Source organism: Pholcus phalangioides, unplaced genomic scaffold (genome assembly GCF_987345545.1).
Source record: "Pholcus phalangioides strain wild (caught in Gottingen) unplaced genomic scaffold, Ppha-v1.0 ptg000011l_1, whole genome shotgun sequence".
Classification (NCBI taxonomy): Eukaryota; Metazoa; Arthropoda; class Arachnida; order Araneae; family Pholcidae; genus Pholcus; species Pholcus phalangioides.
The window spans coordinates 48,717,988-48,731,885 of record NW_028301604.1 but is presented as its reverse complement, the minus strand read 5'-3'; the positions used below and the strand labels follow the sequence as shown (position 1 = coordinate 48,731,885).

Sequence of the window (13,898 nt, the reverse complement as noted above, 5' to 3'; positions counted from 1 at the left end):
AAACAGTACTCACAGCGTCCAAGAAACAAAAACCTTGTTTACCAGTGTGATTCCATATTGAGTCAATACTGGTTTCCTTTTAGTTGATTGATGACGCTTCGTGTGGTGCAGAAACCCACTGAAAAAACATTTTGTATACCCCCATTTTGATTTCCTGAAATATTTATTTAGTGCAGAAACCCCACAAGCAACATCACTTACTGGATTTCTGTGCTAAAAATTTGTTAGAGGTAGCAGCACTGATGTCATTGGCAGGTTATATCAGATGGTAAAAAGACTGAACAGGTCATTTCTGATTTTTGGGTGTTTTGAGGGTTCTGGTGATTATTTTCCGTTCTCTGTTTACAAAGTTTGAGAAAAGCATCTAGTGAATTGCAATCAGACGTGAAAACTCTGTAGAAAAGGAGAAAAGTTGCCGTTAATCTAGGCACGTACAAACATAATATAATATACAAATCATGTGTTCGGGGCAAAGAATGTGCCATTTACAAAAAGTAATACAATCACTCAGAAAGCTCTTCCTCACAAAATCAATGTTCCGCCAAATGTTTCAAACTTGGCACAAAAGTAGTTCTAAATAAATTTTGGAGTAATTTCTACTCAATGTGTGTAAAGCAAAAGCATGCAAGATAAGTATGTTTGAAAAGTGGTAGCCATGACATACAAGAAAAATGTCAATTCTGGCGAAACATCAGGAACATGCATTCGAAAGGGGAAAAGAATCCCATTCAAAATATCTATGTCCGAACACTTTGCCTTTAGCCATAGTTTACCTGGAAAAGCGAAGGCCAAGATGTTCATTAATGGCTTGCCTATGTCAACATTTTCTTTGAGAATGACCACTTGCCCTCTTGAACTGTCAACTACAAATTCCTACCCCTGTTGGAAAAATCCCAATCAATTAGAAAAAACTGATAATCTGCAAAAGCTTGTTGAATATACAGCAGGCTATGATGAATTCTATAACATGATTGTGAGTTGGTCGACATCCGAAGTTAAGAGACGAGTCTGACTGCACATTAACAAATGAGATATTACATGTGATTATTTTATTTCTACAAAATATCCATAATTGACCACATTAAAATTCAATGTTAAGTCAGCTTTGTTGTTCTTTTATCCCTGAGTGAACTTATTAATATCATAAAAATAATAAAACAGTGTGTTGTAAATTTGTTTAATTGCAAAAACCCAAAACTGCAGAGGCTGGAAATTTTTTTACCCCCCTCCCCTTAGGGGCCGTTCAAGTATTACGTCAATTACATCATCATCGATGGGGGGGGGGGTTCCGATTTGCTGACTTTTGATGACAAGGGAGAAGGGGGGTTTGGATAATGCTTACGTCATCAACCTATCTTTATGAAAATATTCTTAATGGCATCTTACTCTGTGAGCCAAAAACAAGAAAATGGAAATGTGTCCGGGCCGCTTAAGTGCTCTGGAACTGTGCCATGCATCACTCAAGTGATCCATAATTATATGCCGTGGATCACTTAAATAATCTGAGAATGTTTCGCGGGTAACTTGAGTGATGTAGAACCACACTGAGGGCCACTTAAGTGCTCCAAAACTACGTCACATGTCACTCAAGGGATCTCTAAATATCTCACGGATCGCTCAAGTGTTCTGGAATTGTGTCCCGGATCGCTTAAGTGTTCTGGAATTGTGTCCCGGGTCATTTAAGTGATCTGAAAATGTGCCACGGGCTGCTTAAATGTTCTGGAATTGTACCACAAGACACAAGCGATCTGTAAATGTGCTGCTTAGTTCATTTTTACAAAATTAGGTTTGAGGAGGGTAGGGCGCATCAGATAACCCCCAGGGCCATATTTGATTCGCAGAAGTGCCTTTATGCGATTTATCATTATATGGCTTAGAGGATAGGTTGCAATGAATTTATTAAAGATACATTTTTTGAGTTCATAGCCTTCAAATATCATTGAAATTAACAGAAATTGATTATAATAACATATGAAGGTATTTTCTTCCGAAATTTGAATTAAAAAATATCTTTTGCATTAAAAAAATAAATTTTTGATCGTGGGGGAGGGGGGCACGAAGCCCATATACGCGTTAGGATTCAGAGGGGCAGAGCTGATGACAAAATTTTGCTGGCGAGGGGTCAGAGTTTTGATTTGCTTACTTTTGTTGACCGGGGGGGGGGGTCAAAAATGGTTAAAATTTTGCTTACGCAATACTTGAACGGCCCCTTAACTGTATTGAATATATTACATTTTCATTTTATGTGTAGAGCCGTCCTTCATATTCAGGATTTTTTTCATAAAAAAAATATCTGCTTTTAGTTAAGTTGGAAGGTTTTTCTTGATTATCTCAAGATTAGAAATTCTACAATTATGGGGGGTTCTGAAATTAAGCACTTCAATTGTGTACAAGAAATTGTAAATGCTCAGTTTTTGGATCGAAAGTTTGCCATATTTCCATAAAGTAAGCCCAAAGCCTTCTCAACAGCATCATAGGCTCCTGGGTAAAACAAAATTTTCTGAGAACCTAGCTATGAATACAGGGCTGGTCTGTATTCATAGCTAGGTCACACATACGTCACACTCAGGAGTGGCTAGAGACTAAATCAAGCGGGACCTATTTTTGGGGCCCCCGACCTCCCCAATTAAAAAAACCTTTTGTTTCAATCCCTTCGTTTTGATGCCTTCAAAGGAACAGATATTTTATGTCATAACACATCATGTCGAATTTTTGTTGCCCTTTTACCTTGGTGCTCCTTCTAGAGCATCATTTTCCTATTTTTTTCGCTCTTTTACTTCAGACTTAACGCTTTTCCTATATAGAGAGGGGACAATTAAGTTTTCCTAATAGTTTTTTTTTGCGTTTCCATTTCGGATATGACGCCCCTCCTAAAGCGAGCAGAAATCATTTTCTGTAATTTCTTTCATCCTTTTACACTGGATTTGGTGCTCCTACTAGAGAGGGCAGAAATAATTTCTCCTAACATTTTTTTGCCCTGTCTACCTGAGACTTGGCGCCACTCTTACAGCAGGCACAAATAATTTTTCCTAATTTTTTTTACCCTTTCACTTCGGATTAGACGCCCTTCTAAAGCACACACAGTCCACCGAGCTGCCCCTGGTTGAACTAATAGGAAAGTCTGGCGAGTCGGGAGACTGCCCAGTGATCGGGGGTGCCAAAGTGCATGGGTTTTCTCGTGTGAGCACGTTTTTCTTTCTCCTCATGTCACAGGTAGGAACGAGGCCCAGGTACAGGATCCCTATTTGAAATGGTCAGCAAATCATAGGTTTTAATTCATTCATTGGTTTTTTAAATATTCATTTCTTTTTCTTCGAAATACTGTACTGTATTGGCGATTTGATTCTGTGTTTTTAATAAAAGTAATACAAGTCTGGAAAAAAGAGGCATGAAAGGCCTCTGACTGAAAATCTTTCCCACATCAAAAGACACGTTCAATTACTGTATTACTCCTCACAACACAGGAAAACACTAGATCTCGTTTGTAGAAAAATTGGGTGACCAAGGGTGATTCCTCCATCATTTTTGTTTTTTACCGCACAACAAAAGAGAAAGAAATCGCATCTCCCCACAAAATCTCCAGCAGGGGTAAACGAAAAGAGTTCGAGAGAGAGCGTGTATTTTTATCTAACCAAAATCGCTATGTACTGTACGTATATAAGTACACTGCCCATCAATTCTTTTCTTTTTGAAAAATAACCGTAATATTATATACACACAAACCTCCAATTTTTTTCTCATCTGTCATTTTTCATGTATATTTTATAGATATATTTTTAAATAAGTATGTTAAAGATATTTTTCTAGTAATGTATAATACTAGTAATGTATGTTTAACACATTTCGGCTCCCTTCTCATTTCGCGCCTGTTGCAACTGCACCGGTCGCACTGCCCTAAGACTGCCCCGGTATGAATACCTGCCTACCAATTTGCATACTTACTCTCCTTAAAACTTAAACAAGATCAAATTGTCCGGAGTCCTCCCTGACAATCGAGGTTCCCGACCCATGGGATCATAGGACTCAAGTGAAATGATTTTTTTGAATCTCACCCCATTCCCTTATAAATACCTGCTTACCAATTTACATATTCTTGAAAATTGTGATCAAATCTAATTGTCATGAGGTCCCGAGTCATGCGTTAAGGTTAAAGTAAAGGGGGAAGAGGGGCACCAAAATCATTTGTGTGCTTAGGGCTTTCATAAGGATTTATCTGGCCCTGATTGCTTCAATTTCATACCACAGTTGATTAAGGCAATGCAAGTAGGTATGGATAAGTGTAAACTCATTGGATTCCACTTCACTTGCTCCAGCACAAGAATAATGTAGGAAAAGTGAAGCCCCCTAATTTCCACTTAAGAAATGCCATAACTATATTGCAAGGACACAAAAAAAGGACAGACTTTCAAAAAATTAATAATAGGCCAATTTGCACTTTTTGGAAAAGTTTCAATAGAGAAAGAACACGCATTGGGGTAGCAATAATGATCACAAACCTAACCTCCCTAAATAAAATTTCTTTTTAACCATCTATTAGCAGCTAGCAGGCCAAGTACCCTTTCACTGAAATATAGAGTTAGTACAAAGTAAAATTCTGCCTGGGAGCAGTTCCCAGATTTTTTTACTTTTGGATAACCAACTATACAATTTAACTGTTAATTTTTTTTTGTCTCTCTGATTTTAGGTGTTATTGCCCATGAAGGTAATCTGTATGTAGTTGGAGGTGATGATGGGTCTGCAAATCTTCCTTCTGTGGAAATTTATTGCCCAAAAACTGATAGTTGGAATATGATGTCATCTTATATGACAATAGGGCGAAGCTATGCAGGTGTAGCTTTACTTGATAAGCCAGTGTGAGAAAAAATAATAAATTTGTCCATATCTCTAGTTTCAAGTTGTGGTCTCCGTAACATATTTCTTTTCAATCATTTTATGTCACAGTGAATATTTTCATATGAATTAGATTCAAAAACAATCATGTATCTTTGTTTTAGTTTCAAGTATTTTATTGTTTGCATAATTTGTATCTAGTAAGTTTGCAGAAAGCTGTGATGCATTAATAATTATTACATTTTACTAGTCTTTTTTTTAACGTTGAAGAATACAATTGAAATAAATGTTAGATGATGGTTTTTTTATTAGGTTCCAGGTTTTGGTTTCAAGTGGTTTTTTTCAAAAAATCAAATAAAAGTGGCCTAAATATAATTTTTTTCATTGAAAAATGTCATATTGGTTCATTACTAGCCAAAATTTTTCATTCTTACCACATTTTATATTCTTGGGGTACATTCAGATGGTATATCTTTAGATGATATAAGTGGGTTTTTTCCATAAAGTCTCATATAAAAGTGTCCTGAATATATATATTTTTTTCATATAAAGTATCTTAGTTATTTAAAGTTATATATACAGAAGCCAAAATCATCAGCCTTATTTTTACTACATTTTCTAACCTTTGGCTAAATTCTGATGCTCTATCTTTAGCAAATTCATTAATAAGGATTGCATCACATCTAAATGTAGTGGTGGTAATGGTAGTAATTATCTCATGGTTTTTTTTTTTTTTTTGCTTTTTTTCCTTCACAAAGAAGAAGCAACAGTAGTGACACCATCATGCTAAGGGCACACACAGGTGGTCTTATAATCCAATAAAGACACCAGCTGTCCCACCAATGTACACACTATAGTAGTTACATTACCTCACAGAGACATTCCCATTTTCTTTCCCATAAGAAGTAGCACATCTTACACTGTATATTACCCAGTCTTAATATTCAGTATTTCTTTTATACTTCATGGTTAAGCCTAGTTAATCAAGGTTCTACTGTATAGTAGTAAGAGATTTATGAAAAATAATCGGCTACATAGAGGGTGATTATAAGTAAAGTTTTGATTCCAAAACTATACAATATGTAATGTCAGAATGTATGTATAATCTATTTTGTGCAACCACATCATTTTGGCACTTCAACAGCATCAGTATGTGGATAGAACAACTTTTATCACGATGCACATTGTAATACAAAGCAGTTGCTGTCTGCTGCTATTTGACAATGATTATTATTATTATTATTTAATGCTATTATTTTGACAATAACAGGATGACATGACAACCTGGCCGGCAGCCAGTTCACCTAATTTTAACCCTTACAACTTCTGGCTGTGGGAGGTTCCTCAAAATGTTATGAACAGTGGTCGGATTGCAAACTTTAGTGAATCGCAAGCTGCAGCGCGTCTCTAACATTAGAAGTTCCTCAGGAATATTAACGTGAAGCCCATTTGGTTTAATAAAGATGAATTGCAAGTGCATCCACATCATGACCATGGCATACTCTCAGTGGCGTAGCCAGGTTTTTGTCAGTGGGGGAAGTGAAATATAATAAGGTGCCTTATTCTGTTTCTCATTTAGGCGCAATTAAAAAATATAAGTATACAAAGAAACTTGTTAAAATTTCAATAAAAACTTCATTTGTTTATGTTTTGTTTTCGTGTTTATTTTTCGCACAACTTTTTTAACTGAAAATAAAAATGTAAATAATAGTATATATATATATATATATATATAATAGTTTTTATGTATATACACTGCTCAAAACAATTAGGGGAGCAAGCAAAAAAGTGAATGAAGAAAACCATGCGAGACAGCCACGTATTGGCGTACAATGGATAGTACACGCGCATCAATGCGCAATACAGAAAAAAGACGTAAAAAAATTTGGAGTTAAGCTTTAATTCTTTGAAAATATGGAAAAAACATGAAAAGATGATTTAGGGCAACAATTTGGTTACATGTAAACGATAAAAAAAAGTACTGTTTAGACATGATGCAAGAGTTTTAATAGGGCGTGTGGTCTCCTCGAACAGCTAAGACTGCTGCACACCTGTTTGCCATGGATGCGATGAGGTTATCGATCAGACTTTGGGAAATATTGTTCCACTCCTCAAGAAGTGCAATCTGCAAGTCTCGGACAGTAACAGGCAGCCTTGGTCGCGCAGCAATGCGTCGTCAATTGGATTCAGGTCAGGAGAGCACGCTGGCCATTCCATACGCTGTATTGTTTCAGCTTCAAGCATGTTCTCCACCAGACGAGCTCTATGTGGTCGGGCATTATCATCCTGGAAAACAAAGGAATCTCCAATGGCTCCAGCATAAGGGATGACATGAGGTCACAGTATCTCGTCTGCATACCTTCGGGCTGTCAAAGTGCCATTCCGAATGATATGCAGGTCCGTACGTCCGCCTATGCTGATTCCACCCCATACCATCCAACCAGCTCGTCTGTATTGTGACCTTTCACGAACGAATGCGAGGTTATTTCGAGTGCCCCTGTCCCTCCATACCAGAACACGTCGGGTGTCACACTCCAGACTGAATCGGGACTCGTCTGTAAACAGCACTTGGCTCCAATCATGTTGCTCCCAATCTCGATGTTCAGCAGCCCATCTTCTTCGGGCCGCACGGTGGCGTGGGGTCAACGGAATGCAGACCATTGGCTTACGTGCATAGAGCCCTCCCTCATGAAGCCGATTACGTACTGTTTGGCTGGACACCCTTCGTCCTGTTGCCAAGAGCAACCGTCTTTGCAGCTGCGTAGCATTCTCTGTTCTGTTTCGACGGGCTGTTAACCGTATATACCGGTCATCAGTTGCTGTAGTGGCGCGTGGCTGACCTTGTCCTGGTCGACGTCTAACATTTCCTGTTTCTTGGAATCGATTCCACAGCCTTGCAACAACACTTCTGGCGACTCCAACAGCGTCCGCGACACTACGTTGTGTTTGCCCGGATTCCAGTCTGCCTATAACACGCCATGCCATGGATTCCGGTAAATCACGTTGTTGAGACATCCTCAAGTCACCTTGTCTCAAAAAAAAAATACTGCGCAATCGAATTTCACAGTTACGGCAGTAAAACAGACGTTTCTGCAACATCCCGATTTCTGCCCTTATCTCCTTTTTCTGGTTTTTGACGTCATGAACTTTGATTTGCATATGAAGTTTTCTTCTTCTGTTTCCTGCTAGGCTTTAAATTATGGATGATTCATTTTATGTTACTTATCGGTATACATCTTTGCGTAATTTTGTTAAAACCATGTGCTCCCCTAATTGTTTTGAGCAGTATATATATATATATATTTTTTATCATGGGATGTTTATGCAACAGTTTTGCACTCATAAGTGAAGCTGAAAAAGTTTCATTAAAACTTATATGATGAACTTCCTCTCTGAGTTTTGACGTGAATTTTTGCAAGAGCAAAATTCATATTCAGAACTTTTTCTGCCTTTTTTTCATATTTGAAAAGTGCTCAATTACTTTTGAATATCAAGCTCATTGGCTAATTTCCTTTCTATCGACAACGAAGCCAATCCTGCTAATCTTTCTTCTTTCTTGGTCGATCTTAAATAAGATTTTACAATTTTTAACCTGCTGAATGATCTTTTTGCAGAAGAGCTGCAAAGTTAGATGAAGTCTGTACAATTTTTCCATATTTGGAAAAATTGTAGTCATTCCATGTGTAATCATGAATTTTAGCTTTGTGCTGATATTCATTGTGCTGCTTTTATGTCTGATGTACCTTTGCAGAGGTTTCTAAATGAAAGAAATTCCTTCACCAGTTCATCTTTATCTAAGACATCCTCGTATTCTTTAGCCAAAACAGCGATTTTTTCTTGCGCGTCGTCTTCAAAAAAGTGAATCGAATCCAGGGAGACAAAGTTGCATGCTGTTTCTTCGAACTGCCGGAATCTTTCTGTTAAGATGTTAATGATGGAATCTAGTGAGACTAGATGTTTTTGCGATGAGTTTCTCCGACTATCCGACGCAACTTCATCTCTGGTGATCTGATCATGGAAAAGTTTTTTTTTCGCATCCTAAATTTTTTGTACTCGACAGTTACAAAAAGTTACTGACAGTTTTGCACTTTCCCGTTAATTCGGAAGCAGTTTATTCTATAGTCTGAAATTGACTTTCATAATTTTGACGAATTTCATCATTTAAGAATGCATTCTACACACTCATCGTAATGATAATTGATGAATTCAATGTTGAAGGTGCGATTGAGGTATAAATTCATGAACCCCAGCATCTCCTACGGTGATGTTTTGATGCAATACATTGTAACTATGTTACTGTTTGGGGAGGAAACCAGGGCTGAACGAATCTATTGTCCGACAATCTTGGGGGCATGTAAAAATTTTATATACCAGACTATAAGTGAATGCCGACTCCTCGAATGAGGGGGGGGGGAATATTGCGAATCGCCAAAGTAGTGTGTATAGTGAACAGGAGCAGTTGGCGAAGTTCTACCTCCACCCTGCCACCGATGATTTCTTTTTTCTCCATGGTTCCTCATATCAAAGTCGGGTCCTGGAGAGGGTTTAACAGGTTTTCCACTTCCAGACACTAAGGAAGTCGGCCCAAATATGCCACATTGCTGGTTGGGCCAGAATAGTGCACAGCCGGTTTATGGAGGCAACTGTATTGCTTAATACTGTATAAACAAATATTAATAGTAGTAGTTTATATTGTATGAACACAAAGAAGAAATATGTATTCAAAAATGTACTGAACAATTGAATATTAAGGAAAAGAAAATATATCTAGAAAAAATATTGACCACTTGATGAAAAAATAATTTAGTACTCCACTTAGGGTATGAAGATATCAGTATTGAAGTGGTAGAGAAGCAATGATAGTACAAAACGAACACAAGCTTCTGGAAAAAGTTATAAGCTTTGCAACCTCAGTCAGTCCATGTATGTTGTAAGCCCTCTTTTTTCCTTAGTCAAAAACTTGCTTTTATCAATTGTATAGTGTATGTTTAATTGTGTCTATCTTTGATTGTGTGTACACGACCATCAAGTACATATGGGGGAAAAGAGATGAAGGCTTAGTCATTTTCTTGGAATAATTTCTGCCATATATATATATATATATATTGTGCTCTCTGAAGCTGCTCATCTCCTTGGGAAAAATGATGCCATTTTGACGCCAGACCACATGCAGACCTGTAAAAGAATTATCTACTGATTTGATCTAGAATGTCTGTCAGTGGATCCAACGTTTCCAATAGGTCACCACATCTTATTCTTGCAGTGCACGCCTGTGAAAAGCTATAGGAGCTCATGGTGTAACTACAAAAGAAGCCTTAAAAAACCCACCCCTTTCCCCCCTCTTCTAAGCACATATTGACCCTTAGTAAAATCAACATAGAACGACAGTAAAAAATTCAGAACTTGTTTTTTTGTCACAATTTTTGAAGACTTCATTAGTCATTTTTAATAAGATGGGTGCCAATGTTGGCAGAATTTAGATTGTGAGAGCATTCGCTCCTTCTGCTCCCCCCAGCTACGTCACTGCATACTCGTGATCTGCTGTTGAACAACCATTTTTGTGCTTTCACTTCATAGCCAGAATACGGTGAATAACATATTTAACATTTCTTGAGTAAGTTGTAGTTATTTGTAGAATTACTTCATTTTTTGTGATGTTTCCATGAACTATGAAATCGTGCAATTTTAATTAAGTTATCATTTTGCCCTGACTGGCTATCTTGCCTATACTGTGAGTGAATTTCCCATGTGTTGGATGAGTACAGTGTCATTAAATTTACATTTTTAAGTATATTTTTCCCCTTTGCCATATAAAATTGCATTGCTTCAGGAATATTCATGTAAATTTTCAAGTCATTCTGACAATGGTTCTTTTTTTTTACAGTGTTTTGAAATCAGTACTTTAGTTATAATCACCCTGTAATATTATAAATCATTCTAATTATTCTGCATTATTTATGCTTCATTAAATATATTATATTCACCTAATTTTAAATATAGTTTTTGCAAAATAGCTTTCTAATTAAGCATACTGAAAGTAACTGGAGAAAACATCTTAATATTATATATTTAGTAATAACATTAAGAATTTTCAAACTCAAAGTAAGTCATCGAGTTACGAAAAATATAATTAAATTGCAAAAGTTGGTTTTTGTTAAAATGTAAGAAATATTTATTGATTACTTAATATGGAAATGGTGTTAATTACATTAATAAACATTTTAATTAATTATTAGAAGTTTTAATGATTTTTCAGAAATTTTATTGTTTTTAATGTTAATGCTATTTAAACCAAAAAAAACCACAGTTTTTGGTTTTTTTCACCAACCCTGGTAGGTTCATCAATTTAATCCCTTAGAGTACAGGGCTGAAATGTCTTGTCTCTATGTAGATGGAATAAAATGCATTAGAGCTCTCTTCCCCCTTTTCTTGAGACTCGTCATTGGTAAATCTATAACAGAAAATAGTATTTTTTTCTTTTCCTTCACCTCAGTATCATCTTTTTTGTTTTCTTCCTCACTATGGTTTAACAAGTAAAAAAAATGTATATAGCATTAGATGCATGGGGATGCACCTGGAAGAGAGAGAATGAAAAACCAGCTCTTTGAGAAATCTTTTTCCTTTTATTTTTTATGTAACAATAATACTAGTTTGTGAAATTTATTTCTGCTAGTTTAACTGCAAATCCCTCAAATTTGTTATCAAAAGCCTGTGCATAAAGGGGTTAATTCTGAATTGGAATTTTTTTGATTCTTAACGCATTCACTGTGGGTGACACTATGTTTCAGTTGGCGGTTGATGTCAATGTGGCGTCATGGTCAATGCATTTTGTTATGGAACTAAAGAAATCTACTGGATAAACTCGGAAAGCAAATTAGGCCCAGCAGAGAATGTGTTAATTATAATTTTTGTTCTTACTTTTGTTCTTCAAATGTTTCTAGTGAGTTTCATTCAGTTTAATTTTTTATGAAAATGTGAAGACATCAACAATGGTCAATGCATTTTGTTATAAGACTAAAGAAATCTGCTGGATAAACTCGGAAAGCAAATTAGGCCAAGCAGAGAATGTGTTAATTATAATTTTTGTTCTTAGTTTTTTCCTTCAAATGTTTCTAGTGAGTTTCATTCAGTTTCATTTTTTATGAAAATGTAAAGAAATAAATTTTGGGATGTTAGAAGAAATATGCTGCTACAGTTCTGGAAAAAAAAATAAAAATTCATTAAAGAAAATGCATGTGTGTCAAAAAAGCTACACTTGTGAGTATGCAATTCTTAGGGTATACACTTGCTACGTCGTGATGTTCTGCAGAATTGGATATAAAACAGATGCTATCATACTCTTGTTTTATGAATTCCACATTGTATACTATAGTCAGATTATACACTGGTGTAATAAATTAAGAGAATTTGCAGACTTTGTCGATTATCCCTAGAACTACACTACCGATTTTAATGAAATTTGATATGTACATACATTGATACAATACAAAACAAATAACCATTCAACAATTGTAATATACGTGCGCGCATGATAATGCGTAACGCTCGTTGGAGTCGGAAGGTATGAAACAGCGGTTGCAGAATAAACAAAAAAATGGGTTAATAGGGGGTATGGTCCCCTCTGACAGATATACAGGTCTCGCAGCGTGATTTCATACTTGAAATAAGGCAGTTTATCATTTCCTGTGGCAATTGGTCCCACTCGTTCAGCAACGCTGTTTTCATTCCCTGGATGGTTCCCGGAGGGGGGGATTGCGAGTTGCAATTGCCCTCCCCAGAGCGTCCCAGACATGCTCTATAGGGTTAAGGTCTGGAGATCTGGCTGGCCAGTCCCTCCGGTGAATATCCTCACTCTCTAGAAAATCGTCGAGCAGAAGAGCTCTATGTGGCCTCGCGTTATCGTCCATTAAAATGAACTCAGGGCCAACTGCACCCCTGAAAAGGCGAACATAGGGCTCCAAGACCTCATCCCTATACCTCATACCAGTCACAGTGCCTCTTTCAAAGACATGGAGAGGTGTGCGGCCATCCAACATGATGCCTGCCCAGACCATTAAACCTCCTCCGCCATAATGGTAGATTTCGCGAACATTGGAGGGTAGGTAACGGGTCCCTGGTTCTCTCCATATGAACGTACGGTGAGAATCGGTGCTTAGGCTGAACCGGGACTCATCAGTGAAGAGAACGGTTGCCCATTGATCCATACTCCAATCTCTATGCTCTCTGCACCATCATAAACGGATTCTCCTGTCCGTAGAAGTGAGCAGGACGCAAACAGCAGGTCTTCTTGCAAACAACCCTCTCTCATGAAGTCTTTTTGGAAACAGTCACCCTTGATGCACGGGTTCCTGTGGCTGCATACAAGTCACGAGAGAGCTGAGAAGCTTGCACACTCCTGTTACGCCTCGCTATAATTGACAAATGGCGATTTTCTCTGGCTGTCGTGGCTCCTGGACGACCTTGCCCAGGCTTTCTCTCGATGGATCCAGTATCCTGGAACTGTTTCCATAAGTTACGCACGACGCTGGGCGTTAAATTGAACTCTCTACAAATCTGTACTTGAGATTGGCCTGCTTCTAGCCACCTCATTCCATCATCTAAACGTTGGTGGTTACTCATTTTTACTGTTAAAATTTGAAATTAACCTATTGCTGCAAAATAACACCAAGAAATTCACAGAGGTGTGCTAGCGAACGAAATGCGTCTTAACTTACGCCCGCTTATAAAACCTGTTTCTCTACTGGCTCCACCTACACACACGTGTACGCTTACGTATTTGACGTACAAGATTTGCATTTTTGTCTAGAAGCAGTGGTTTTACATTGAATTCAGTTATTTTCATGAAATTCGATAAAATATGCAAATTCTCTTAATTTATTTCACCAGTGTAATATAGAGGTTGTTGATGCCTCTAAATACCAGCGTCATAACTGGGTTCCATTGCAATGGGTACAAATATGAATAAAAAATAAAGTTTTTTAATATTAGCTGATGCGCGTGTACTACACAATTAGAAATATTTATGATAGCATAATGAAAAGGCTAGAAATAATTATTAATCTTTATTT

The 13,898-nt window shown here is 37.1% G+C and overlaps 1 protein-coding gene across 5 annotated transcripts in view; it reads left to right on the top strand.

The window, feature by feature from the left end:
- Positions 1-6,479, top strand: part of kel (kelch protein) — a 232,126-nt gene extending 225,647 nt beyond the window's left edge. For 4 of the 5 annotated variants that reach the window (XM_089239605.1, XM_089239607.1, XM_089239609.1 and 1 more), the window contains one exon: positions 4,685-4,887. In XM_089239605.1, the coding sequence (XP_089095731.1) occupies positions 4,685-4,857 (173 nt within the window). In that variant the 3' untranslated portion in view covers positions 4,858-4,887. Of the gene's footprint in view, positions 1-4,684; positions 4,888-6,100 lie in introns of those variants that run through there. The other variant, XM_089239608.1, reaches the window with a different exon arrangement.
- Positions 6,480-13,898: the final 7,419 nt, after the last annotated feature.